Source organism: Colletotrichum aenigma, assembly GCF_013390185.1.
Source record: "Colletotrichum aenigma strain Cg56 chromosome Unknown KSG_Cg56_contig02, whole genome shotgun sequence".
Classification (NCBI taxonomy): domain Eukaryota; kingdom Fungi; phylum Ascomycota; class Sordariomycetes; order Glomerellales; family Glomerellaceae; genus Colletotrichum; species Colletotrichum aenigma.
The window spans coordinates 3,564,640-3,591,501 of NW_023500908.1; the positions used below are offsets into that span (position 1 = coordinate 3,564,640).

Genomic DNA, 26,862 nt, shown 5'->3' on the forward strand with positions numbered 1-26,862 from the left:
AAATATTTCTATATTAATCCTATTTATACTATAATATACTTCTCTATTATTATTATTATAACTTTGTTTTAAATACTATAACTTATATTTTAAAGTATAATATTATTATATTGTAAATAAAATCTTAGTACTATAAATATTAATATACTTTTCTACTTATATAATCTTAATTTATATATTATATAAACATATCTTTAAGAGTATAACAAATTACATCAAACTTATTTATCTTTTTTTATATTTAATATTCAATTATGTATTAAAACTTAATAATCTCTTTTATAAAGAAAGCTTCTATTAAAAAATTAAACTACTCCTTTTGAAGATATTATTCAGTATTTTAAAATATTAAATAAATAACTAATATTCTTTATAATCATTATACTTTATATAAAGAGATTATTATTTTATATAACTAAAGAATAGCTAATAATTATTAGTTTAATAAGTATAATAAATATATCTAAAAGTAGCTATTATTATTTATTAATAAAAATTTAAAAAGAGAAATAAGGGCTGCTAGCTTTATATCATGAAATTTGACTGGTATTAACTGCAAAAGCTAGACTAGTCCCCTCGCCCTCTGCTAACGACCTTCAGGTCACATGACTGTAGTTCAGACTTAGACATCTTCTTCACCTCCACGCTCCTCTATCAGTCAGACTTCGAACATCACAACGAGCTAAGTTAACCGTCTTCCTCTAGCCGCCTCTATCTCTAAGTCTCCTCCGCCGTTCGGACGTCTGCGCCATGAGCTCTGCTAGGCATGGCGGCCCCGAGGCCTCCATGCCGTCGCGCCGTCAGATAACATCTTCCGCCCTGCCGCGCAGTCTCAACAGCCCTGCCGCTATCAGCTATACTCTCAATATAAGCAGATTCACCCTTCTTAACTTACTAACCGATTAAGCCGCCTTAGCTATCTTAAGGAAGCCTGTAAAGTAATCATAGGTATTAAGATTATTATTAATAGCCTTAACTATATCTATATTAATTTTAAAGCTATATAACTCTAATATATCGCTTTTATTAGCTATCTTAAGTAAGTATTTCTAAGTGAATTTAAAGAGAGTTTTCTTCTTAGTAAAAAAAAGGTTACTACATTTAGAGCTTTTAATTTTATTAATATTAGTTTTATAGATTAAGTCGTTTAATATAGCTTTATTTAGCTTATATAAAGTTATAATAAGTAAGGAAAATAGGAAAGTTATTATCGTTACTATATATATAAGAGGATATAAAGAATAAGCTTAAAGCCTTATTTAAAATAATAGTTAAGTTTTTATATTATAGCTATAAAAACACTTTAAGCTATAGTAGTAAAAAGTTATATTATTAAGTTTATACCCTTAAGTATAGGTTTAAGCTATTATTAAGCTCTTACTATATTATAAACGACGCTTTTATGAATAATAGTATTATAAATAACGTTCTTATTAATACGTTTTACTACTTTGCTACCTATTTACTTATTTTCTTCTACTAGGGATAAGTTAAGCTAAGTATTAATAACTAGTTATACTAAGATTTATTTATTTATTTTATTGAGATTAAGCATAAGTCAAAATGCTGCTATTAGGTTTCAGTACTATGAAAAAAAGTATAGAGTGAACTGTGATACCTACTTATATAGGTTAACTAGACTACTAATATAAAAAGAGAAATAAATTAATAATTATATTATATTACACAATTATTTTTAAATTAATATTAAATCTATTTTAAAACTAAGATATAATATAATATTTCTTAAATCATTCTAAACTTTATTCATGATAAATAAATTTCTAAATTTATTTATAAGTTTATTAAAAATAGATATAATAATTTATTCTTAAATTTTAAAATAGTTATTATATATTAGTAAATCTATTATCTCTAATAATAATTTTTAAAAAAGTAGGATTTATTAATATAGAAAAATAAATATATTTAATTTAATTTAAAAATATTTCTTATGATACTAATAACTTTTAAAGTTACTTTTTAGTTAAAATATTTTAATATCTACTTCAAGTATTTATTATTATATAAGCTATATAATACTATTTATTATAATTAAATAGATAATATAGGGTGAGATCTATTAGTTTTAGACTTAACCTCTATACTACCTTAGTATGTAGGCCTTTAGACTTATATAGGGTGTGTGATTCTGACCTTATGTGTATTGTCCTTTGTTGTCGCCTTGAGACTTGATGAGGGGTATATTCCGTGATCAGTAACTATGTCTTATTGGAGCTGGAAAGAAGGACCCCCCGAGGAGTGGGAGTGGATAAGCTGCCTTCGCTGATGGACATAGCCGGAGAAGGAGAAAGAGGGCATGTGGACGAAGCCCACTCACTCAGCTTCTCTGTCTTTTGGAGACGGGAAGCATTGCATTTGACGACCCCGTGAGAAATGGGAGAACCTGGACGCCGGAAGGCATTCGACTGATGGGGATGTGGAAAACCCGATGGTGGGCCAGTTGTACAGAAAGGGTCTGGCTTGCGCAGTGGGTGACACCCATTGTCATGGAGTGGCAGAATGGAAGCAACAACTGTGGACGACAGTGGACGACAGAAGTGTGGACGGCAGAAGTGTGAACGACAGTGGGCAAGCCGGAGGGAGGAAGATGGTGTTGTGGAGCGCTCGCTCACGGCGGTTGCCAGTTGATCGACATGCAAATGCCCGCGACCGTGTTAGTGGTCCAGGGGAAGCCGTCCAGGGACCTGATTGATTGTCGCTGTCCATTCTGGGGTCGTCGATGCCTACTGGGCACTTCCCTGGCACACTAATTCAGGGACCACAGGGGCCTTTTTCGGTGGCCTCGGGGTTAGGAGGTGGATGGTCTGTCTTTCGGTTCAGGAGAGCACATGGACACCACCACTAATTTGGTAATACGCAAGTGTTGGTTGATAGATCCGGTGAGTGAACGAGAAGCTTCAATTCCATCTTCGAGAAGGGAAAAGATGGGCAGAGAGCACGAGCATCGAAAGCCAAGATTGCTGCGGACGGACGGGGACTGGCATGGCACGGAGCACACTCAATGACACGAAGCGAACCTCCTGATAGAAGAAGCCCCCGGGCATGGAGTGGGATGGGATGGACAGGCAGATGCCACTGACAGCGGAAAGCAACTATCTGACCGGCCCTGGGGGTCGGGGTCTGTCTGGTAAGGCCGTGGTACGCTGGCAGCAGCTGAAGCAAATCCAAAGACACAGGGCAGAACTGAACAGAGGTCCGTCGCCGCCGCGGGACACGGCAACGGGAATCGAGAGACATCTAGCCATGGCGTCTTACTGCATATGCCATTTCTTCTTCCCTCCTTGTGAGATTCATATCTCGAAGAAGAAACTCGAACATGTCGCTAAGAAACACGTCAGTTATCCGTCAGGCCGGTTCAACATCGTCTGAGGCATGTGTCCCCTATCCGAACAGACTAGCTCAGGGTTCTCGAGAGACACTGCTGGAAGATGGAATGACGAAGATGAGGCACCTCTGCATTCCAGCCGGAATGACGGCGGACAAACCGAGGACAGTCCCGCCAAAACAGCCCTACTGGCTGTATCACAGCACTGTAAGTAAGGCATCGGGCCACCTGTATCCGGACGGCGTATCGTTATGTGCTAGGTAATATAGGCATCGTAAACAGGGGTAGACGTTGTGCAAGGTAGCTTAGGGAATGGATTCAAGTGTCGTGCTCTGGTGCACAGCATCGAAGGCGCCGCCAGACTCCAGCGACACTTTGAATCACCTTATTCCTTGGAAGTTGAGCTCGAATCGACGTCTCATCGGGCCCAGAGTTCGTCCTGCCTGCAGCAGCTTTCTCCCACCTTCCCACATCGCTCTGTGGTCCCCGACGCCCCTTGCCCCGGCCGGTCGAGCTGCTTTTCTCACTTCTGGAGGCTGGCTCTGGAGGCTGACTGCTTACACTGCACTGCACTGCGCTGCACTGTATTGCAACTGGCAACTCCAAGTCCGGGGCATCAGGAGCAGTGTCAACACTTGACAGTAGGTAACTGTAAGGTAGGTACCTACCAGGGGAAGTGTGAATGGCACCCAGTATCCGTACTCCGTACCTTAGGGTTAGGTAGGTAATGTGAAAGGGAAAGGAGCCAGGTCCCGCTTCTCCCACACCACCACCACCCCCCCTCCCCCCCTCTCCAAACCACACGCCACCTCCTCTAGGGCCTCCTGGGACCTCCACGCGTAGCGGCAACCACGAATGAAGGCGCCTGGTGCTTGGTGCTTGTCCCTTTTCACTCTCGCGTTGAGCCCGATCACCATATTAGCTTCCCATTCTGTCCAAAGCCATCCCATGTCGTTGCTCGCCGTTTGTTGTCCGTTGCGTTGCCGCTGCCGCTTCCTCGTTGTCCGTACCTGACCCTAAGAGAAGAGAAAACGACGCCTTGGGGGGACTGAAAAGAAAGATAGAAATCCAGAACTGCGCGTGGCTTGTAGACTGCCTGGCTGTTTTTGTTTTCCTCTCCTCCGTCCGCGTCTCTATCGTTTTCTAGCCTTTCCTGTTGGTCCGCCTCACTCGCCAATCTCCTATCAGTCTGTTTCTTTCTTTTTTGGAGGCTCTGCGTCTGTTCTTCTGTCACCGCCGAAAAAATAAAAAGTAAACCGAAAGGGACGGGAAACAAGTTTGGGCCAGGCACAAGAGGAGAAAAAAAAACAGCCTCGCCCTCCTCGCTCGCTGTTGCCCGTTATCTTTGACCGACCGAAACCCAACCAACCTAAACTTGATCTGTCGACCTGGCTGACGCCTCTCCTGTCTCGTCACTTCCTCACAACACACTCGTCTTCCACACAAACACCACCGCCAAACAATCAACACTCTCCCCCATACCTCCACTCCTTTGGCGGCTTCTCCTTCTTGTTGTTAATTCGCTCTTGCGTTGCGACCTCCGACCATCCGGACGGTTTTTCTATTCTTCAATCACCATCAACCGCCCGCCCGCCGTCTTCAACATCCTTCACGCCGTCTCAGCACCCCTCCTCCCCCGATCCCGATTCGATCCATTACCTCCGGCTTCCCTGCTCGACTTGCCCCCTTTTGCTCCGCCGCTGGCCTGCTCGCTCTGTCGCTGTCGCTGTCGCTGGTCGTCGCATTTTTCCCTGGTTCGTGCGTTCACCGCCTTCTGTCTCCTCTCCCTCTTCTCCAATCCTGGATGGAGACCTTCGGGCGTCCATAGCTAAACGAGCCGATTCCCTACAGTCATCGCCTGAGACTTTTTCTTAGAAACCTCCCGGATCCTGGCACCCCTGCCCTGTCCTGTCCGCCCACCGCAGTACTACCCAACTACCTCCCCAGTCCTTGACTGACCAGTCAACCGCCCAAGGGACCCCGAGACCCTCTCGCGATTAAAAGCCCGGGCCAGCCCCGTGCAAAGCAACGAGACGAGGGAAAAAATACACTCGCCGGCCAAACTTATCGCCCTATCGCCATAAGGCTGGTCACCAGCAAGTGACATGTCATGGACAGCTCCTCGACGCCGCTCGCCGACTACTTCTGGATCGCCGGCGTAGAGTCCATCTCCTACAATGACCCTACCCCGCAGCCGCCCCAGTCCAACCTCGAGTCCATCATCGTCGAGGACAGCGAACAAGAGGACAGCGATAGCGATGTGAACGCCACTCCGAGCAAGCGCGTTGCCCGCCACTCGAGACAGAACTCGGGCGGCCGCACCTCTAATGGCCGCTTTTCCATCCATACCCTCGACGAGGTTGACGGGAACACGAGGAGCAACCGAAGTAGCGCTACGATCCGACCCTCTCAGCTCAACCAGGTCGCTGCCAATGGCACCAGCAGCCCTCCGGGCACCGGTTTCAACGGCCTCAATGGCTTGAACGGACTGAATGGCCTCAACGGCGAAATCCCCCCATTCATAGAGGGTTTCGACTTTGACAAGGCCCTCCTCAAGTTCGCTGCCGAACGGGAGAATTTCCTCGAGGATTTGTCCTTCAGTGCTGGAGCCAAGGCGCAGGCCAGACCTATGGTGAACCCGAGAGCCGAGCGTATCAAGGCCGATGAGGGTGATATGAGCGGTCGAAGAAGCCCTCTCCGGAGTATCGAGAGGAGCATCAAGGGAAGCATCCGCCGCAAGATGAGTTTTAGGGACATGAACAGCATGCGCAAGCAACCCACCACACCGCGAGCGAGCACGCCAGGTGCCGGTACGATTCCCCGCCAAGGTCCATCCTCCTTTACTACGCAAGCCTCAAGTCCTCAACGGCCTACTAACACGTTGGAACCAGCTTCAATTAGGACTTCCAAGCGCTTGAGCAACTACAACTCTGTCATTCCTCCCCCGGAGCCCCTTAACACAGATCCAGACATGCATCCCCTCAAGAGGCGTTTCGAGCCCGTGTTGCTAGACAGGTACCCTGCCAAGGATGCGACCGACGAGGTCAGCCGCCGTGGAAAGTTTCCTGACTACGTCCCCATGTTTGCCTTCCCCAACGACATCCAGATCGTGTCTTCGGACGACCGACCCCGTTCCACCTGGCACGGTTTCACGATGACATCGGACGACAACTCCAAGATCTATGGTATCACCATCATTATCTGGACTGCGATAACATCTGAGGTTGCAGACGAGGTGGAGAAGCGATGCGAGCAGTGGCGGCAGAGTCACATGTCCAACGAGGAGCGGGAGTTGGCAGCCAGTCTTGGTGTGCGGCTCGCGGCTGAACGTGCGCATTTGTCACAGCTGCTCGCGAAGCTGCCGACGATTCCTTCCGGATCGTCAGCCCGTGATACTCTGGATGACCAAATCAGTGCTGTGGAGGAGAAGATCAGTCTCATGACAGAAATGTTGAGACCATTGCGTCACGGTGCTGCATCCAAGATTGACGGGTTGACTGCTGGCGAGAGCGGTCTCTGGGCCCCCAGAGCCTACGGCATCTTGGGCAGAGATGTCACAAGAATGTCGTTCTGGAAGGAGTGGTTGCGCGCCATTGTGGTGCCTATGACTGATGGAGCAATCCTGCGAGTCCCGCCAAGCTCTCCCAAGGTTGGCCGTTGGCAACCGCTGGAGCGCTACGTCGTCAATCTGTGCACTGAGGCGTTCAGCCCTTTGAGCTCTAAGACACAGGTTGAGCTCGGCGTGCGCGAATTGCGAATGTACTGTCGCAAGGAAGCCACGAACGAGATTCCTGGGGCAAGAACCATCGACATCTATGCCCTGTTTCGATGTCTTTCTATGGAGAACATCGTTGCCCTCTTCGAATACGCCATGTCCGAATCTCGTATCATCTTCATCTCTTCCCACACTGGCATGCTTCACTTGGCGTGCCATGCATTGGCGAATCTGTTGTATCCCCTTAAGTGGGCGAGCATCTTTATTCCCGTGCTTCCTGCGCGTCTTCTCTCTGCGCTAGACGCGCCCTGCCCCTACATTGTCGGCATCGAGAGACGCTACGAGAAGATTGAGTTGCCGGACGATGACTATGTGCTGGTGGACTTGGACATGGACACGATTGATGCGACCACCCAGCCTGTACGCTTGCCCCGCCAGCACCGCCGCAAGCTTCTCTCGTTGCTTCATGTGGCCGCACCCCACCACATTCGGTATGGAGTGACTGTTGGTCCTCCGCCGTATGCCATGGAGTCATTCCCCTACGACGCCTTCTCTGCAGAAAACGATACGCTCTTCAACTCAAGCGTCAGCTCTAGCTCGCTTGGCAAGTGGGTTACACAGAACTCCTCGTCATTTGGCGAACCGGAACCGCCCAACTCCGTGCGCCCTCCCATCTTCAATGCTTTCCTGCATTCGAGGGGTGACCACGGCAAGTCCGACCGCCCTGATACGAGCAAGTCCGGAAAGACCAGTCCGCAGTCATCGGTTTCGCCGGTTTCTATGAACTTCCCACCGATGCCGACCACCCCAGTCTCACGGAGTGACTCTGGCTTCGCTCAGACCCTAAGAGAAAAGAAGTCTGGCCATTTCGACGAGAAGTCCCGCCGCAGCTCGTCTTTCGGCATGGACAAGCACCCGCCTCTCCATCGACCAAGCCTGCCGTTCCTGAACGGACACAACCCGAGCATGTCAGTCTCTGCCATCTCGGTTGACTCGCAGTCGTCGTACGGCGGATATGCTCCTTCGACCTACGCGCAGTCCACCATTGCGGCCTCCACCATCATGCCCAATATGTTGATCCAGCCTGTGAGGAACACTGAGACGACCATGTGGGTTGAAGGTCACTGCTTCAACTGGATTGCCCACGATTCATCGTCCACTTGTACTGTCTGCGATGAAAGATCTGAGGGTGACGGTATCTATAAGTGCTCTCATTGCGGTGGATTCGCCCACAGTCGCTGTCTGGGACACGTTTCGATCGTCTGCAGCGAAGCGTTCCATCCTGATCGCGTCCGGGCAGCTTTTGTCCGTTGCCTCGCTAGCTTGCTGTACACGTACAGAAAGCATCTCGGACGCCCCTCCAGGGAACAGAAGAGCAACGGCCAGCTTTACGCCTTTGACATGGATGGTTACATCAAGAGTCTCCCGTACGACCAACAACCGTACGCTACCATGTTGCGGGAAACCCAAGGTATGTGTTTCGGCATCAAATTCGCGTTGCTTGTCACTAACGGCCTTTAGCATTTAACGAGTTCATCCATGAGCGTGAGACTAACTCTGCTACCCACGCGTCCATTCGTCTGTTTGACGAGATCATCATGGCCAAGAAGGCCAGAGGCCGTCCCACACTGACGTCTGGACTGTCCCGTCTGTCGACCATTCGCATGTCACATGGCGCATCGAGCAACGCTTCGGGTTTTGCTGCGCCTGCGAAGCTCAAGATCCCCACTTACCTGGGCGACACCTCTGACCACATGTGGCGAACTGCTTCGGTACCAGTACCCAACGCCAAGTTTCCGGGCGAGTACCGGACCGTCGTCACTCGGATTCCCACCAAGCTAGACCCCGCCCTCATGAGGGAGCCGCGTGCTATTCAGGGTGTCCCGCGACCCGAGCAACGCAGAGGCGGCCTCCTGCGCAAGATGGTGCCTAGCATGGTGGGCAGCCCGCCAAAGTAAAGGGTCAGCGATGACGCAGGCCAGGCCACCACGCCGGTCACGATTTGACGACCAACTCACTTTCTGCTTCTGGAGCTGTACGATAGGGAGACTGTATGTTTAATAAATGACCGGAGGCAGAACTGTACAAAATTCACAAACGGCATAAGGGGGGAGTCCGGGGATAAAAGAGGCCAGGGGGTCTCACCAGAAGTTGTCCTTTTTTCAGTTTTTTTGCCGAGTCTTTGTTGCTTTTTCCCCAGTTGCGAGCAGGAATTTGGATTCCGAAGCCATTTCCGGATAATTGCATTGTTGTCGAGCAGGAAATTGCGATCGAGCAAGCAAATAGGTAGAGAGAAAGCATTGGTGAGCGGGAGGGATTTTTTGCAAGGTTGCCATTGCAGACGACGGTCCTGACATGGTTGACTTTTTACACGCAATTAGAGCCAAGAGACGAAACAATGAGAATACACACAAGACCTTCCAGGTCGACTGTACATGATGTTTCACAATACCTGGTGATAGATGGCCTCTCTCTGTGTGTGTATCAATGAGGATTGGTTGGATGTGGATTCTATTCAAACGAAAACTACCATGACGGTTCTTCTTTGGTGTCGTTGTATGACCCTCCAGGGACCTGCTCACTGCATGAAGCGTTATTCACGCACATCATGCCTCACCCTCCGAACACATGTATCCGGAGCCTGTTGTACCTCCGCTCTCAACGTTCGATATAATAGCATTTGACCACCCTGCCAGCAACCCTTAACCCAAAAAAAAAAAAGAGAGTAACTCCCATTACAACAACAAACTTCTTAAGCAAACTCGTCCTCGGGCTCCTCGATGGTGTTCTTGACCCGGACAAGCATCGTCGTCTTCCACTTGTCGAGCTTGCTGACCTGGTCGTACTGGAACAGCTTGTCGGTGAACTCCTCCTGGTTGCCCGCCTCGACGGCCGCCAGCAGGTCGTTGAGGAGCATCGCCTCACGCTGCTGGGCGAAGCCGGGGTCCATGTCGGTGTACTTCTCGACGGCGCGGCGGGCGGCGACCATGTCGCCAGACGCCAGGTGGCAGATGCCGGCGCGGAGGAAGTAGTCCTTGACCGAGTACTTCATCAGGTTGTTGTTGATGGAGGCCGCCGCGACCTTTTCGTAGTTCTCAATGCCCTTGTAGTAGTCGCCCTCGAGGGACGCGACGTCTGCTACCTTGAGCCAGAGCTTGTTCGCGAGCCTATTTTCGTTCAAGTCAGCAGCTTTCCTTCGCAGCGATCTAGGCGAATGGGACTTACGCAGCAGCATTGTCTCCCTCGTACCACCCCGCAGCAGCCTCGTACGCCTCGAGAGCCCTCTTGGAATCACCCAGCTCCACCTCGAATAGCTCGCCCAGCGCCTCCTTGTGTCCCGCCGCGCGGCGGAAGTTGCCCTTGGCGCAGTACTGGTTCACGGCGACGTCGAGGCAGCGGACGGCGGCTTCGGGATCCTCCTTACGGTAGGCCTTGAAGGCGTCGACGAGGGTATTGGCGGCGTCGTCGGGCTCCTTGAGGTTGTTGGTCTGGACCTGAGCCGCCTTCTCGAATGCTTGGCCGGCCTCGCGGTCTGGTCACATTCGTCAGCGCCGTTCCTTGGGTCGCAGAGCATACTGATGGGCGGGACAATACTGACTGAGCTTTTGCATCTTGAAGGCGTTCGCGGCCTGGATGTACAGATCCGCCGCATTCTGGTACTTCTCCTCGCGGCCGCCGAAGAAGCTGAAGCCGCCGCCGGCGCTCGACAGCGTCTTGTCTGCCTGTGTTCCTCTCCGTTAACGCTATGCCCCTACTGCTGTTCGCCCACGGGCGGGTCATCGTCACTCTGGCGACGCCTTCCGGGGGAGACGCATGCATCAAACGCACCTTCTGCAGCAGAGCCCGCGGGTCCTGAGCCATGATTGCGAAGGAAATCAACAATCTACGGCAATCGTACTGTCGATGGAAGAACTCTCGGAGGGATCGGAAGTCGGGGTTGGGTTCGATTTAAATGGGATGCGAGCGAGCCGGAAAGGACAGGTCGCAAGGGTGCAGAGACGGACGGTGTGTGATGTTGTTGCGTAAGGAGGTTTCGAGGTGTTGCGTGCGCTGGCATCAGCGTCAAGTGTTGCAGCAGCCGAACGACTCCCCCTCTGCCTTACCCGACCTGAACAGCACGTCTCGCCCACTCAGCGCAGCGAACTATGACGCGGGGCACTGTGGCTTAGAAAGACGCTATCAGTGGCTTGGTGGGGGGTTGCCTGGGGGTACCTCCGACAAGGTACTGGGTCGTTTGCACCGAGCACCGACTGAGCTCCAGATTAATTCTCCAGAGCCTCGAAGCTACTTTGACTTCATGCCATACGGTCCTTGACGAATTGCCACGTTTTCCCGCGAGCTACCCAAAAGACCACGTACAGCATCTGGATTCGATTCGTCAGACAAAGCACACGATGCGCTCCCTCTGCACGCGCTGCAGCGCCGTCCTCCGCCATCAGCGCGCATTCACCACATCCGCTGCCCGGCCCTCAGCGCAAAAGTCAATTCAACAAGTCCTCGCCCAGCCGACGTGGTCTGTTGCGTCTCTCTTGCCAAAGTCAGACGATGCGAAACCAACAGCGGAGGAGCCAATCACTCGATCGAAACTGCATCATCTCCTGCGGCTTTCCGCCCTACCACTGCCCGAAACCGAAGCAGAGGAGGCAGCTATGCTCCGCACCCTACACTCACAGCTTCACTTTGTGCGGGATGTACAGAGCGTCGATACCTCAGGCGTCGAGCCTCTGCGCTCGCTACGTGACGAGACGACCGAAGGCATAGCAGAAGCAACGATAGGATTGCAGCAATTATCGGAAGCCCTAGGAAAGGAGGTCCGCTTCGGCCACAAGAAACGACCAAAGAGGCAGCGTGGAAACAAGGTTGACACCAAAGGCGTCGAGGACTGGAACCCCTTGGGGACGGCGTCCAGGACGGCCGGCAAATACTTTGTCGTTCAAAGCAAGAAGGAGGAGTCATGATACCCACAATACAACATGCACGGTGAGAAGCGTTGATAGACAAATTTGCATTTCTCGTTTCTCGTGTTGTTACTACAGTATACTTCGTCGACTCCTCCTGTAACAAAGCTAACCTTGTAGTAAGCATGATGCCAATATCCACGCCTTTCCGCCCCCGTAACCATGCCATTTTTATAACGATGTCTCTACCGATCATCCCAGCTAAGATGCTTCCCGTAGCCTAATCCTGGATCTTCATCTTGCTCATTCTCGACTCGAGCTTGGCGTCGTTCTTGTGCTTGACCTCCTCCTGAATCTGGACGGCCTCCTTGTCCGGGTCGACATAGGTGGGCTTCTGGCTCTTGTCTCGGCCGTACTTCTCGTCCATGAGGTGGAGTGTCTCCTCATCCCTCGCGATCTGGGCATAATCGAGGTCCTCCCAGCCAATGTTCTTGAGAATGGTGCCAATCATGTATTGGTATCTCAGGTGGCCGCTAACCATGTTGCTCACGTCGTAATTTTCGACACCGTCTGCGCCCTGGATCGGTTGCAGTCCTGCGACGCCGAACTGCAGATTGGATGTGCGGTATAAGAAACCAAGAATGTAGTCATTCTCCGAGTAGACGTTGACCAGTCTACCGGCGACGACGCTCTTCAGCGCAAGCCAAACGCGGCTCTCAGATGGAGCCGGCGTGCCAATCATGACGACCGACTCAATGAGGCCGAATTGTCGACGCTCAGCAAGGACCATCAAGCAGGTGTAGATAGCGCGGGCAGCCAGACTGTAGCCGATGAGGCTGACGGGTCTGTCGCCTTGGACCTTCCGGCTGATGGCTTCAGCCAATATCATGCCAACCTTCTCGGCTCGGACCATACCGACACTCCAGGGGTTGTCGATGACCTTGCTGACCTTGAGAAGGCCGATCGGCCACATGGCCGACATGAGACTGGCAAAGACTATGAAGGTCAGCACTTTATACTGGTTACTTGACGCGGGCAAGACTTACTAGTACGCGTGATGATTTCCTTCTTGGCAACACTCCAGGCGGTACTCTTGATGACAGTCTCGAGCGAGTTACCCATATTCATCAGGTTGGCGACCTCCCATCTGACGGCGTACACCTCGCCTTGGTGGCCGACGCAACGCCAGGGATTGACAACGTCTTCCTTCTGGGTCAGCCAGCCACTGAGGGCGAGAACAACACGGAGGCGTCGGTCCTTGGGCGGGATCTCCTTGGCGTCGCGATACTCATCCTTCATCTCACCATGCAGCGGCAAGAATGCGAAGTCGGCGACATCTTTGGCGTATTGGTCCATCATCTTGGACGTCTGACGTGCGCCGTAGATGCCGAACAAGCTGCCGACGACAACACCACTGGAGGAGAGAGTTCCAAGCAGACCAGCTGCCGCCGTAGATCCCAATCCAACACCACCCATGACGGTGCCGATGCCAGCAGCGACCAAAGGAGCAGCCAGACCGCCAGTCACGCCAATGATGGCAGCGCCCGCAGCTCCGGCGAGGCCGACCTTCCAGCGTCTAGTATTCTTGTTCTCTGCCGCCTTTTCCTCGACGACCTCCTCGGCATTTACCTCTGAGACGGTCTTGCCGAGACCACGAGCGACGCGGACCTCATCCTCCTGAAAAGTGCGGAGAGTCAGATGGAGCGAGGATGTGAGGCTCATCATGAAAACGCGGGAGAAGGCGGTGTACTGCTCCAGAGATAGCAAGAGCAGGAGAACTGTGTGAAGGACGAGCTTGCGACGCTCAACAGGAAGGGAAGACAGGGTTGTGGAAATCGGAGGGAATCGCCGCATGAGCCAGGGGTCGGTCTCAGGCTGACGGCTAGCCGGCGGGCCTGCAGCTTGTTAGTAAAGACTATGAAGTGAGGCGTTCGAACTCACCTCCGGTCTTGACACTGAGGTTGCCGCCTCTACCGCGTCGGCGCGGCGTGCCACGACCTCCTTGCGGTGCACCACGATCGCCGCGAGCGCCACGGGATCCGCGACCACCTCGACCACCACGGGCGGCAGGGGCCTCGGCAGCGTCAGGGTCTTTGACCGAGATGTCCTTGACGCGGAGCAAGACGTTGCCCTGCCACTTGGTGAAGACGACGAGACACTCCTTCTTGAGCTCCTGCAGCTGGGGCGTCATGGCCTCCTTTTCCTCCTTCTCGACAATCTCGTGGGCCTTAGCGTACGTCTTACTGGCACCGTCTCCGCCAGATGATGAGGTGGGATTCTCCTTGCCGGCGAGTTGGGGCTGTGGTTGGGGAGAGGGAGTGGGCTTGGAGCCTCTGCCCTTGAGCAGTGAAAGCGACAGCCATGAGTGCTGGGGGTTCTCGGTAGATGCCGGTGTGATGGGAGGGGAATGGAAGATGTTGCTGATTTGATCCTTCATGTTGTCCAAAACGTCAGAGACCAGCTTGATGATCTCGTTCTTCTCCTCGAGAGAGAAGACGCCGGTGAGGTCGGTTTGGGTGCGGCGGCGTTGGCCGTGGGGGCGTCGTGAGCCGCCCATGGTGTCTTCGTTGTCAGGGTCTCGTTCCCAGTTGCCGTCTTCTTCTTCCCAGGAGCAAATAGAAGATGTGTCCAAGTGCTCCTCGTCAGAGTAAGTGTAGTTGTATTGGTCGTCGTCGTAGTCGTTGGACGAGTGTGGGTAAGTGTTGATGTTGGGGTCAGGGTCAGATGGTTGCGAGGTGGCAGAAGGAGGAGGGGCATCTGTGTTTGTACTCCTGGGGTCGTTGTGCGATGGCAGCGACGAAGCTGCCTCCTGCTTCTTTTGCACGGCAGGCGTGTCTGCCTCCCCCGTGGCAGGTACTGCCGGGGAAGGCGAAGCTGAGCGGGTGGTTTCCATATCGGGCGATTTCTCGAACGGTCCCTTCCTCAAGCAACTAATACGGTAGGCAACACCCAGAGGTGGGAAGGAGCAAGGACGGCACCTCACCTTACCAACGATACCGCACAGGGGCTACAGGGCGAATGGAAGGACCGGTTCCAGATTACGATAGAGTACAGATGACTATAATTGGGAACCACAAGCTGAGGGTGGCGGTGACTTGAAATGAGATACTGGACTTTCTCTGGCTGTTGGGGTGATTTCGTTTCAGGCCGTACCCATCACGAACGGGGTAGCAAACACTGGGCAGGACAGGAACAGGAACACGGGAAGGGAAACGTGCGAGCAACGAGTAACGGGGACATGAGCTCTGTTTGTAGTTGCGGCTTCCCGTGCTGCGCTGCGTCGCTGAGACTAGTCCAGCGGCCCCTGACGTCAGCTGTCATGTTGCACGCAGACAGCATTTCTGGCGTAAGGTACAGTACGCGGTTACCGCATCAGTGCAGTGTTCAGGGTCGCTGACGCTGTTTCCGGGGTAGGTACCGATCTTATCGATAACCGCCCCCAGTGGTCTGTGGAGGTGACGCCGAGCGGGTCTTTCTGTGCGCTGTGCGTCGTCTGATTGGCGCCTACCGCCTGCAACGTCTCTCCCCGAGCCACCTTCCGCGGATGCTTGCAGGCGCTAATGCAAGGATGGGCCGCCCTTTTCTGGAAGCTCCAGCTCCCCCTAGCTTTACACCGGCAGGAATGGAGAGCTAGACCCGGTCGAGTGGTTGTGTCCCATCCCGTTTGACACCGCCCCCCCGTTGTACCGCTGTCAACTCTATTTTTGTCGATATCGGTGTATTCAGATGAAGTCGGAAGCAACGCGATTCGGCCGTATCTGCTTCTTGTTCGTTGTGATATGCATATATCCCTCACCGGGAGGATAGACGGGTACAGATCCCTGTCAAGTCTGTTTGTACCTTTGCCGCGTCCTAGAATCTGTCCCAGGTTGTGCTCGTCTTTGCGAGGAATATCTTTGCAGCAACGTCCTGGGCAATCAAGACAGTCGACAAGGTCTCTTTGTAATTAACAGGTAGGTAGTCAACGGCCATTGTTCAAGAATTATTGGCCATCAAAATAGGAAGGTAAGGCAGTCTGGCGTCAGTTAGGATAGACCAGGCCAAGAACGATTGTTCGGAGATTTCCTGGTGATGCTACGTAGTCACGAGACGACGAACAGTTCATATTACAGGAAAGGACTGCCAATTATCTCATCAACAGAGTCGAAACAAATGGAACTGGATGTGCCCAGTATGTTACAGCATATATACCAGCTGAAATACAGAGATCATGATTATCTCCCCAAGCCTGGGTTCCGAATCCAGAACCAGACTTCTTTCTTTCATTTTCACCCGCCCTCCACGCGATGCCTACACTTGTTTTTATAGTCTTGAAAGACCAAAACGGTTCTTGTTTTGGGCCGCAAACTGACCAACAGTCTCGAACCTCAACGGCTTGCATCGACCTTGCCGCTCCAACCCGGAACGCCCCCCAAGGACCATATAAACCTGATTGCCGGCATGATGCGCAAACGGACACGGACGAGTCCATGCATCAGCTCCACCCGCCGCAAAACCGCACAGCATTCAACGTCGCAGAGCCATGGCTCAAATCGTCGATCGCTTCTTCAACTGCCTCAGGAGGTACCGCCGTCTGCTCGGGAGACGACATCAACCGCAACACAACGAGGATGCGACCAAAGACAACTCGATCGAAATGGCAGACCTCGAACCTGCAGACGATATCCCGCTCATCACCGTCCACGACCCTGACAATAGAACTCTCAGCATAAGATCCGCAGATCTTGTAAGCAACCCTCCGTCGATGAGACCTATGAAAAGTAATAGAGCCAAGTGCCCGAAGTGTCTGACTTTGCCCAAACAAAGGTAAGGACCTGCAAATAAGACTCTCGCCATCAACGCCAAGTCCGCGCTCAATGACACATGTTAGGCTAGAAGCAAGAAGAAATAAGTTGCGATGAGTATAGGATCATAATACGCTTTCTGTTGTGGCATTAGTCCCCCAGGTCATGATACCGAGCATGGGCAGCCAGGGCAAAAGGGGGTATGCAATGTCCGCATAAAGGACACCGTGCCGTCTCCTCGTTATCCTCCCACGAGTCTCCGGTCCCAAAATCCATCAACTCCGCCTCCTCGAATTCATCGTCTGAAACAGGCTGCTCGTCTTCAACGATTGCGGTATCGATCCTCCACTGCCGCAGCACGTCGTCCTGCCGCTTGAACATGACGGAGATGTCCCGCCCAACACCAGGGCCGGCCTCGCTTCCGCTGGCAGCCATATTGGCGACACAGACATTCATGAGTTGCAAGTTCCACTTGTGATTCGCAGGGTGGAATTTCTTCATCGTCGGGAGGAGGATTTCGGTTACGAGTCGCTCAGCGATGGACTCTGGGGTATCTTTGAGGTTGAAGATGAAGTTGGGGAGGGGCTGAGAGCGAGATATGCGTTGAAAGTTGGGCGCCGCGTCGGTTGGCCAGGATCGAATGGAAAGACGGAGCGTTTTCGGGTGGGCGATCCATCGCTGGCCTCCTGGATCTAGAGAGGAGTCGTCCGTCAACAAGTCTGTCCGCATCCGTCTCACAAGAGATGCGGAAATCTTCCGTAGCTCGTTCTCAATCTGCACCATATTCTCCAAACCCTTGAAAGTGTCTTCAATGCTGATTTGAGACGGGATGTCGCTGGCGTCCTTCACCTCGGTGTCGTCAACGCCGTGCAAGAGCCCCCATACCCGTTCTCCGACACCGCGTTCCGAGCCAGGTCCGCCAAGCAGCTTCTCCAAAAAGTCCGCTGCCGTGTCTGGATGAAGTCGAACGTCGCGTACCTTCAACGGCGACGTCTCCCTGTCCGCGTCGTCCGGACCAGGTTGCGTCGAGAGATAATGTGATTCCAGCATCCGCGACGTCCTGAACCCGATTCCCGGCACCTTTCTGACCGAGTGCGCGTCCATGAAATCCTCGATCACAGAGTCCGTAAGGGACATCAAAGTCGTCTGGTTTCGCGGCTTGTGAACGCTTCCCGCCAGCTTGCTCAGCAGCTTATTTGTCGACACTCCCACCGACGCGGTGAAACCAAAATCCTCCTCTAGCTTCAACCGCAGATAGTAAGCCAGATGGCTTGCTAGGAGAAGCCGCACGTACTTCGGGTCGTCGAGATCTCCTGTCTCGGGGACAGGTCCGTAGACACACCCAGCAACACTAGTCAAGTCACAGACGAACCCCTTTTCAGGATCCTGCCTCGACAAATGGAAGAACGACTCCGACAGAGACACTTTGTTTAGACAAAACATGTTGTACTGGATGATGTCCGTAACATCTGCAGTCGTCAGCAAAAAAACACCCTTGCACCGGACAAAGAGGCAACACACCCACCCATGAAGACCTCGTCAAACCCCAACCTCTCCACCTTGCCACACCACGAGAAGCCTCTGAGGAACGCAAAGAGCGTCTTGCTCATGTCTCGGAATGGCGTCAGATCTTCGCCCTCGATGATGACAAGATCGGGACATATCTTCTTGGCGTCCGTGATGAACATGAGCTTCTTCACGCCCCGCCGGCGGGCGACGTAGTTGCACGTCGCGAGGATGTTCTTCTGCTTCACGCCCAGCGGCAGGGCCTTCAGCTTCGGATCCCGATTCTCCAGCACCGATGCGTAAAAGCAGTCGTAGTCCTGGCGCCGGCGTTAGCAGTGAAATAGGGCATGGCTGGTATCTTGACTAAGTGAGGTCCGTGAACGACTTCAGAGCAGACATACAAAGTGGAGAATGGTTCGGTCATCCTTCCTCCTCGGCGCCCTTTTCCTGGGCAATTCCATCGTGATGTTCAATCTTCTTCGTCAAAAGAAGACAAGAATTGATGAGTCAGTAGATGAACCCTCCCCATCGCCAGCCCATGCGGCGTTGCTCCGTGTGTCGTCAACGGCACTGCCTACCGGGATGGGATGGAATGTAACGGGCGGAAAGGCAACTGGACCCGCGCGCAACGGTCGCTTATCTTTCGCACCGAGTCACCCGACCGACAGGCCACGCCGGCGACCGCTTCCGAAGGACAAGGAATACCTAATGTGTAAGGTAGGTAGGTAGGTACCTCGGGTTACCATTTAAGCCAGTTACTGCAAGGCTTACGCAGGCCACGCTACTTTGGCACTGGACGTCGCTGCTGCGCAATTCAAAGGATGAACCCTCCTGAGTGGGGGGTAAACCAGCAGCAGGAGCAGTTTATTCCTCCGAAAGCGAGACGGCGCCGAGGAGCGGGTTTGTTCGCCGCAGAAGATATCCATTCTCCCTCCACCAACCACTCCCGGCGCATCGTTCTGCGTTCTGCGCGTCGTTTCCGCGCATCCTGCAAAGCGCTCTTTCCAGCCAAAAAGGGCCCTTATCGTCCACATGTCGCCATCTGTTTCACAGCTCGCCTTACTTTGCCATACCTCACCTCTAAGAACGTGACCATCTGTCTCTGATACTGCACTTACTGCAACCTCCAGTCCGACACAAACCATACGCCATCTGAATCTGCCTGCTTTCTGGTGCTGCTGCCCGCCGCCTGAACTTCACGCTACCGCATCACACCCACACACCAACCCACGTCCCGCCCGCTCACCACACTTTCATCCCTCGCTCGCTTGCCCTCTCCAAGGCCCATCCCGAACGTACCACAACTACCCAAGACCGCCGCGAAAGTCGAACCGCACTGAGGGGCGTGAAGTCAAACCTCCCACGTAGCCACGCAGTAGCCCACCACCTAACCAACTAAACCACCTGGTTCCCCCCCTCCAGCCAACGAGAAGCCCTCCATCTCGCATGACGGTTCCTTACCCAGCCCGTCCGTAAGCTCATCATGCTCCCATGCCATTGCCTGTTGCCCACACCCCCAAACCCACCCCCTCCACTCTAAGAGACACTTTCACAAGGAGGGTCAGTTCTACAGCGCGTAGTGTGTGTAGTCTATGCCATAGTTCTGCGTTGGTCACAGGCATGCAAAAAATAACGCCAACCAGCCCACGGCCGCCTCGTGCGGCGATGGAGCAAAAGTAGGCGAGAGACGAGAAGAAGAGGAGGGGGTCAAGGACTAGAATAAAAAGAACCCCGCTTTCCGTCTACTTCACATTCCCAAGCTCGCACCCTCTCTCTCTCTCTTCCACACTCAAACCGCCTCACACCACCAAGAACAACGCCAGTCCGTCTCGTAAGAAAAGACATCCAAACTACCTATCCACTACACAACCGCAAACATGCAGCCTCTCACCAACGCCCACACCTCCGCCTGCCCCAAGTGCGGCGCCCAAACTGCCTCGTCCTCCAAGACCTGCTCATCCTGCGGAGCTGTAAGCCTCCCCTCTCTCACACGCCTTCCCTCATTTTGCCTCGCCCAGAGCCGCGTTCAGCCTCTCCCTCAGCTCTCCCTTCCTCCCAACTCCCGTCTGACTCCATCTCACTAACAACTCACCCTCCTCAGACCTGCCCCGCCTAAGGCAGCAGCATCAACATACCCAACCACATCACCTGACTTGGGAGGAGCTGAAGATGAAATGACTGGAACGTATGGACGAAGGAGCATGGGACGATGAGAAACGCAAAGTTGAACGACCCCTCACATTCTTTCAGAAATGACTTGATGTTGTTATTCGACGCACGGGCAGAGGAGAGCACGACGGATTAGGAACGGGATTCACTCTTCTGAAACGATCAAACTCTAGCTTATCTCAATGGTAGCTCTCACCTCAATAGCCAGCCAGCCAACTAGAGAGAGACAGAGGGAGCGAGAAAGAGGGAAAGGCAGGGCCATAGAGACAATAGGCACAAGACGGTCCGTCGTCGCCTTCACCAGTCCTCCCAGGCAACCTTGATCTCTCACATGAGGAGAACCCAAATCAAATAAAATACCCCCATACTCATCCATGAGGCATCTGTCCGGCCTCAAAAGATCCCAAGTCGCGTGTGATGGTGTTTGCTGCTTGCTGCCCACGGAACAGGGCCGTCCCCTTTACCAAGAGGCGGGGCATCGTAATCAACGTGACACCGCCGTCTAACCTTGCAACCACGGCTACCCCAAGAAAGCCCCAAGTCTTCACTTTCCCTTACCGGCACTCGCTGCCCTATCTTTAGAACGACGACTGTCATGTGGTTATAGATCGGGACATCAAGTACACCAAACTCTAAACAGCGGGCTCCTTTCCCAATAACATATGCGACTATCTTGCGTGTTGCTTTGGTTACCTTACACGGTCCATCGCGACTCCGCGTTCTGAAAGTGATGGTGCCTGACAAACCCCGTGTTTTCATCCCATCTTTGAGGATCTCTGACACGTGAGTATGACGGCTATGACGGAATCTTGGGCCATGGACGCGGACGAATCACTTCTTGGTTGAGCTGGAAGTAGAGCGGAGGACGCCATGTCATCAAGAGGGAATACCACAAGTGAGTTATCAAAGACCTGGATTGAGAGAATCGACAAGAGAGAAGAAGAAGCGGCCCAAAAACAACATGTCCATCTCCGCCATCTAAAGCTGCGAGGCGTCAAAAGAGAAAAAACACGACAAGATTTATGATGTAGCCGGGCTTCGTCGCGACACTTCGGCTAAGACGCACCATTCCCACAGCTTAAAAATCAACCATTGCCATTCCGCCGTTCCGAAAGTCACCAAATGACTCACTGTTCATATCGTCACCTGGCAGCCGGCGGTCACGCCAGCCACTGGGCCCTTTCCTCCCCATTGACCAAAGAGAGAAGAGCCAACCCGCGGTTGAACTCGGCCTCCCTCGCAGCTTCTTATCGGAGTCATGGCTAGCTGTTGCTTCTCCCAGTCACCGTTCGGCAGGGAAAGAAAATAGATTCAGTAAAAGAACCCCGAAGAACCAGACACGGTGACACGCCGACCAATGTGCCAGGTTTGTTATGAGACACAATGATTGAGCAAAACTCCAAATTCCGAGAACCTATGCAGGCAGATATTGCCCCCGCCTTCCAGACCGCCACCACAAACCCTCTCTCATCCGAAGAATTGGGAAAAGACAATGGTGACCGGGAACTTGATGATTACAAATGGGGGTGAGGTCGAAGAGGGAGAAAGGGTTTTGGGATGTTCGCCCAGAGGGGTATTTAGAGAACCATGCACTTGTGCTTCTTGCCGCTGCTCCGGCTGCGGGAAAGCAGAGCAGCGCGGGTAGCGTGCTCGAACACCTCGCGGACACCCTCGTTCGTCTTGGCCGAGCACTCGAGGTACTTGTAGGCGCCAATCTTCTTGCGGACCTCCTCACCCTGTAGAGATGATTAGCATGTTTCGATGGATATGTTGGGAGTTGGCCGGCGTAGAGATGCCTGAGGCGAACTGAACGGGCGGATAAGCTTACCTCCTCAGGGGAGACGGGCTTTTGGCTGGTCTTGCGCAGCTCTTCAATCGTCTTGGAGTCATAGCGGAGATCTTTCTTGCAGCCGACGAGAATGATAGGAAGGCCCTGGCAGAAATGCAGAACCTCGGAGATCCACTACAGGAAGAGGAGCACGTGTTAGCGATAATCGCTTATCGGGACGCGACCCGTGTATTGGTAGACAAGGGGTAAAAAAATCGTACCTTCTCCTGAACGTTGTCCAGGGAGTCGGGAGAGTCGACGGCGAAGCAAATCAAAATGACGTGGGAGTCGGGGTAAGAAAGGGGGCGAAGACGGTCGTAATCCTCCTGGCCAGCCGTATCCCAAAGGGCCAGCTCAACGTGCTTGCCATCAACCTCGACATCGGCGACGTAGTTCTCGAAGACGGTGGGGACGTAGACCTGAATTAGTTGTCAGAAGATTTCGGGATCGGAAATGGATTGATGAAAGGCGGGTGCTGCATCGCTTGGCGAAGTCGTGCTGGTTGAAGCGGTGATGGAACAACGCTGCATCTCGGCCAGGTCTTGTCGGGGAAACAGGAGGCGGAAGCCGCATCGGCTGTCGTGAGGAGATGATCTTACCTCGGGGAAAGTGCCCTTAGAGAAGACACTGCTTGATGTCAGCGCGATGATGACTAGAGTGGATGCAAAAAGGAGAGGTGCATCGTTTTGGGGTTTCCCGTCGGCGATGCGACGATGATTGATGATGCTCGCTGGGGCCTCGCGAAAGGCGGCGAGAGGGAGACAGAGGCTGGAGGGAAGGACACTCACATCAACAAGCAGGTTTTACCGCAGGCACCGTCGCCGACGATGACGAGCTTTCGGCGGATCTCAGCCATGATGTCTGTTGTTTATATGTGAGAGAGTGGACGTTGGAGGTCGGATTGAGTTGGAGGCGGAGAAGATGGAGAAGGAAGAGCTGCGTCGGAAGGGGGAATCTGAAGGTGGAAGAGAATGGGATGGGTAGAAGTAAGGTACGGCGTGGTAGTAACGGGTGGAGTTCACTTGACGACGACGTGCAAGCAGTGCAGCAGGGCAGGCGCAGGCACAACAGGCAGGCTTGTGTGTTGGGGAAGGGGGGGGCGTGTCAGAAGAGGGACTGGAGGGAAAAGAAGGCAGAGCAGATGGGACGGGGGCCAGAGAGACCAGCAGAGCAGAGCAGAGACAGAGAGCGAGAGAAGGATTGTGAGTGAGAGCGAGGCGGCGGCGGGAGCAGCAGTGGCCAGTGCTAGTACGATGGAAGTGCCAGCAGTCAGCGACAGCAGCAGCAGCAGCAACAGCAGCGGCGCCGGAGAGGGAGACAAAGATGCGGGTGGGAGGGATTAGGGGGAGGCCTAAGGTAACAATCCAGGGTGCAGGCGCAGGCTTAGGTAGTGCTAATGAAGGAACGGCTGGGCTGGTAAGGCAGGTACCTACCTAGGTATGTAGTAGGTCAGTAGGTAGGCAAGGGAAGGAAGGTACGGCAACCGCAGGCAAGGCAGGCAGGCAGCGGTCGGTACCGGGCCTCGTGGTGCAGATGCAGGCAGGTGCAGCAGGCGGCGAAGTGGTCTGGGCTTCTTGTCTTTTTCTTTTTCTGATCGTTTCTTACCTAGAGACGGGAGACTTGACCACTTGCTCACCCTTTATGCGGTCGGATTGATTTATGATGAAGCTGGAAGCAATAACACTGAGATACTTCGTAGCCAGTTGATCAGCTGGACAAACGTAAAGTATCTTAAATCCGTTCTGCGTAATGCGCCGCAACAGACCAGGAAAGCAAAGGTGCGGAGCGGAGCCTGAAGTGCTGATAGCGTGGTCCCTGGTGTTAGGTTGATGCAGACGGGATGCAGCGACGCAGTAGACGGTGTGTACCGGGCTGTGCTGTGCGTATTTGGCAATTAGTGGTGTGGCCTTCTCAGCTGAAATAACCAGCGACGATAACAGTGACGGGACTGAGTTCAAAAGAACTCACTCGTTGACTGGCTGTGCCGGCCAGTGAATGGACTTCACACCTCAGGACCGACAGACGGGGCTGGCCGGCCGGTTGAGTGTGATGAGGGAGCCGGGCTGGGTGTCCTTGTTTTTTTTTTTCCCAGGTAGTTTTTTTTTTTCTTCCTCCTGCTTACGACAAGAGGTATACTTTTGCTGCGATAGCCATACAATCAGTACTTGCGTTGCCCCGGTTGGCAGGTGAGTGCGCGCGTGTCCTTATTATTAAGGTAGGGAGTCGGGAAGGCGGTGTCCTGAGGCAGCCAAACAAGGCGAATTGAAATGCGACTTGGATGGAAGGGGCCGTTACGGATACAGGGGGCGGGGTGGCTTCTGGGGGTTCCCTCACCTCTCAATTGGGTGGCGACTTGCACCAGAGAGCCCCTGTCTTGCTGGCCTTGTGGGAATCTCGTCCACTAAGCGACACCCGATATGCACAATGACGGCCTGCCTATGGATGCCCGTTCTGAAGAGGGAGAGTGAGAGATCTTATCACAGGCCCGGAGCTTTTGCTGTCGTTTGAAGATTATGTCTGCAAAGCGCGTTTTTGTTGTTGATCTAGTCTGGAGGAAAAGGAGAGACGGACTTGCGTCAGAAGCCGCGGTGGTGCGTTAAGACGGCCAGGGACCTGCTGCTGGTCGTGATCTCCAAGCTCGGGTCTGGATCTCCAAGGCAGGGCAAGTGTCAATGTTGGTCGGAGCTGTTGTGACTGGCAATTCGGATAGTGGGCCTCCAATGAAGGGAAACAGTGACGAACAAAGCACCTTTAAATGCCGAGCTGACCTTGGTCTCTGGTCTCAGATGTACCCAAGTATCGCAGACCTTCATCTTCCAACGGATCTTCCTCGGCCATCGCCCCGTCTGTCCTATTCCTTTGATTTGATCAAGGTCTTTCACTGTCAATCCTCCAGGCACAGACACGATACACCGGCCCAGGACTGACTGACGACTAACATATCCAAGCAAGAATCCCGACGGTAAGGTACGGACAACACAAGAACCCCGTATCGTTCGCCGGGATCATGACGCGAGGTACTTTGTTGTCCTATGCCTCGACGTCGACCCCTTTTGCGCTGATGTTCGTCTAGGTCAGTGTCGCCTCTGCTGAAGCATATACCGCAGAGTGCATCTCGGGGAACCGGCCAAGATCGCTGCCTTCAGGGTCCAAGCTTGGGCTGAAACCAGATGTACGGGGGCTCAGTCAGATTATCATTCATGGCCGCCATGAGAGTCAAGGACGAACAGTCATCTGTTAGGACCGTCAAGCAAACGTTCGACGACAGCAGCAACAGCCCCAGCCGCAGCTTCAGCCCGGAAACTAACACTGCTTCCTGAGGGAGTCTAGCTCGTCTGACCAGAGACCTACTAGCCTGATCTCACTTCCTTCCAGACGAGGCGAAGCCATTGGGACGTTCGTACGTCGAACTAGCCGGCAACTCATGTTTTTCTATTGCCATGCTTCACGTATCTGTGATCAATACTTAACCAAGTCACCGCCAAGACATCATGGCGAGCGGCGATACGCTGCCCCAGACAATTCTGTGGCCTCGTTTGCCTGCAGACCCCTCCAGCTAGAGATGGAGAGAAAAGCCTTAGCTTGCACAAGCTCCAAGCTACGCTGGTATGCTCCAGCCATTCGTGCATATGCACCCACATGGAGGGACGTGGAAGTCCAGGAGGAGAGGTCATCGGGTCCGTATCTGCTGCCTTCTGCACAGATAAAGCCAGTACGTATCGTTCGAATGACGCCTTGCTGAATGCTCCTGGCGCCGTCACGCACTGAGGCGGTAAAAGTCCTGGATCTAGGACTCAATCCCTGCCAACTGGCAGCTGTGCCACACGCCCGTACCTTAAACTTTCCAGGGACTGTGCGCCGACTGGAGACTTGGCTGATGGACTGCTGCGCTGCGCGTTTGTGACTGACGTACCACTGACCGCGACTTTGAATATCAAGGGCCGCTCTAGCAAACCAACATCGTCCGAGAATGCCGTCGCCTGTTATACTGTGCAACGGCGACTGCACTCCCTGCCGGCCTTCTTTTTCAATGTAGCTACGGAATTTGTTTGGAGTCGCCGTCGTCTTCTCTTTCACAAGGAGCAGCCGTACCGGTTTGAGGCTGGGAATCGACAACAGCAAAAGATGGTGTGCACATGTCTCGCCCTTGAGCCGCTTCACATACGGTCTTCACCAGCTGGCAAGGGGCACTGCATCGACCGGCACCTTGGTGTCAATTCCTTGCTATACGAACCATGTCCTCTGACAATCTCAGCGTTTGATAATGGGATCACCGAGTAAAGATGCCCGATAAATCCGAGGTGCCCATTTCGAGGCCCATTTCGAGTCAACAAATGGATGCGATCACGAGTTGCCATCGGCACGACTAGACAACGTTCCAACTCAACAACCCGTCCACTATCTTTCTTGTTGCCGACTAGCCTTTCCCATGACTATTTTTGGTTTGTTCTTGAGGGATCATCGTACATCCTGCATGATGGCCCCGTCAACCTGGATAGCCATGAGATGCTTTCAACGAACTTATGCGGCATCAACCACGGAAATTGCAAGACGAGAACACATTCAGAAGAGTTCAATTCGTACCTCATCTCTTTTGAGAGCCGGGTCGAAAC

General features: G+C 52.9%; 8 protein-coding genes across 8 annotated transcripts; 4 read left to right on the forward strand and 4 right to left on the reverse strand.

Annotated features, from left to right (window-relative positions):
• Positions 1-3,493: 3,493 nt before the first annotated feature.
• Positions 3,494-4,167, forward strand: CGCA056_v003020 (uncharacterized protein; the record flags this gene model as incomplete). Its single annotated transcript, XM_037318277.1, has 3 exons — positions 3,494-3,556; positions 3,781-3,955; positions 4,115-4,167. The coding sequence occupies 3 exons, from the start codon at positions 3,494-3,496 to the stop codon at positions 4,165-4,167; spliced, it is 291 nt and encodes a 96-aa protein (XP_037182783.1).
• A 1,292-nt stretch (positions 4,168-5,459) lies between these two features.
• CGCA056_v003021 (DENN domain-containing protein) lies at positions 5,460-9,022 on the forward strand (the record flags this gene model as incomplete). The annotated part of the gene is made up of 3 exons (XM_037318278.1): positions 5,460-6,159; positions 6,241-8,535; positions 8,586-9,022. The coding sequence occupies 3 exons, from the start codon at positions 5,460-5,462 to the stop codon at positions 9,020-9,022; spliced, it is 3,432 nt and encodes a 1,143-aa protein (XP_037182784.1).
• Positions 9,023-9,816: 794 nt separating this feature from the next.
• Positions 9,817-10,925, reverse strand: CGCA056_v003022 (putative vesicular-fusion protein sec17-like protein; the record flags this gene model as incomplete). The annotated part of the gene is made up of 4 exons (XM_037318279.1): positions 9,817-10,231; positions 10,290-10,596; positions 10,663-10,786; positions 10,893-10,925. The coding sequence occupies 4 exons, from the start codon at positions 10,923-10,925 to the stop codon at positions 9,817-9,819; spliced, it is 879 nt and encodes a 292-aa protein (XP_037182785.1).
• Positions 10,926-11,458: 533 nt separating this feature from the next.
• CGCA056_v003023 (Glutamyl-tRNA(Gln) amidotransferase subunit F) lies at positions 11,459-12,022 on the forward strand (the record flags this gene model as incomplete). The annotated part of the gene is made up of 1 exon (XM_037318280.1): positions 11,459-12,022. The coding sequence occupies one exon, from the start codon at positions 11,459-11,461 to the stop codon at positions 12,020-12,022; it is 564 nt and encodes a 187-aa protein (XP_037182786.1).
• Positions 12,023-12,242: 220 nt separating this feature from the next.
• Positions 12,243-14,855, reverse strand: CGCA056_v003024 (uncharacterized protein; the record flags this gene model as incomplete). The annotated part of the gene is made up of 3 exons (XM_037318281.1): positions 12,243-12,958; positions 13,009-13,857; positions 13,904-14,855. The coding sequence occupies 3 exons, from the start codon at positions 14,853-14,855 to the stop codon at positions 12,243-12,245; spliced, it is 2,517 nt and encodes an 838-aa protein (XP_037182787.1).
• A 2,041-nt stretch (positions 14,856-16,896) lies between these two features.
• Positions 16,897-18,713, reverse strand: POLI (DNA polymerase iota; the record flags this gene model as incomplete). The annotated part of the gene is made up of 3 exons (XM_037318282.1): positions 16,897-18,215; positions 18,272-18,569; positions 18,654-18,713. The coding sequence occupies 3 exons, from the start codon at positions 18,711-18,713 to the stop codon at positions 16,897-16,899; spliced, it is 1,677 nt and encodes a 558-aa protein (XP_037182788.1).
• Positions 18,714-21,998: 3,285 nt separating this feature from the next.
• rhoA-0 (GTP-binding protein rhoA) lies at positions 21,999-23,105 on the reverse strand (the record flags this gene model as incomplete). Its single annotated transcript, XM_037318283.1, has 5 exons — positions 21,999-22,157; positions 22,250-22,384; positions 22,471-22,668; positions 22,849-22,876; positions 23,038-23,105. 5 exons carry the CDS (start codon positions 23,103-23,105, stop codon positions 21,999-22,001), a joined length of 588 nt encoding a protein of 195 aa, XP_037182789.1.
• Positions 23,106-25,811: 2,706 nt separating this feature from the next.
• On the forward strand, positions 25,812-26,543 carry CGCA056_v003027 (uncharacterized protein; the record flags this gene model as incomplete). Its single annotated transcript, XM_037318284.1, has 3 exons — positions 25,812-25,961; positions 26,189-26,377; positions 26,505-26,543. The coding sequence occupies 3 exons, from the start codon at positions 25,812-25,814 to the stop codon at positions 26,541-26,543; spliced, it is 378 nt and encodes a 125-aa protein (XP_037182790.1).
• Positions 26,544-26,862: the final 319 nt, after the last annotated feature.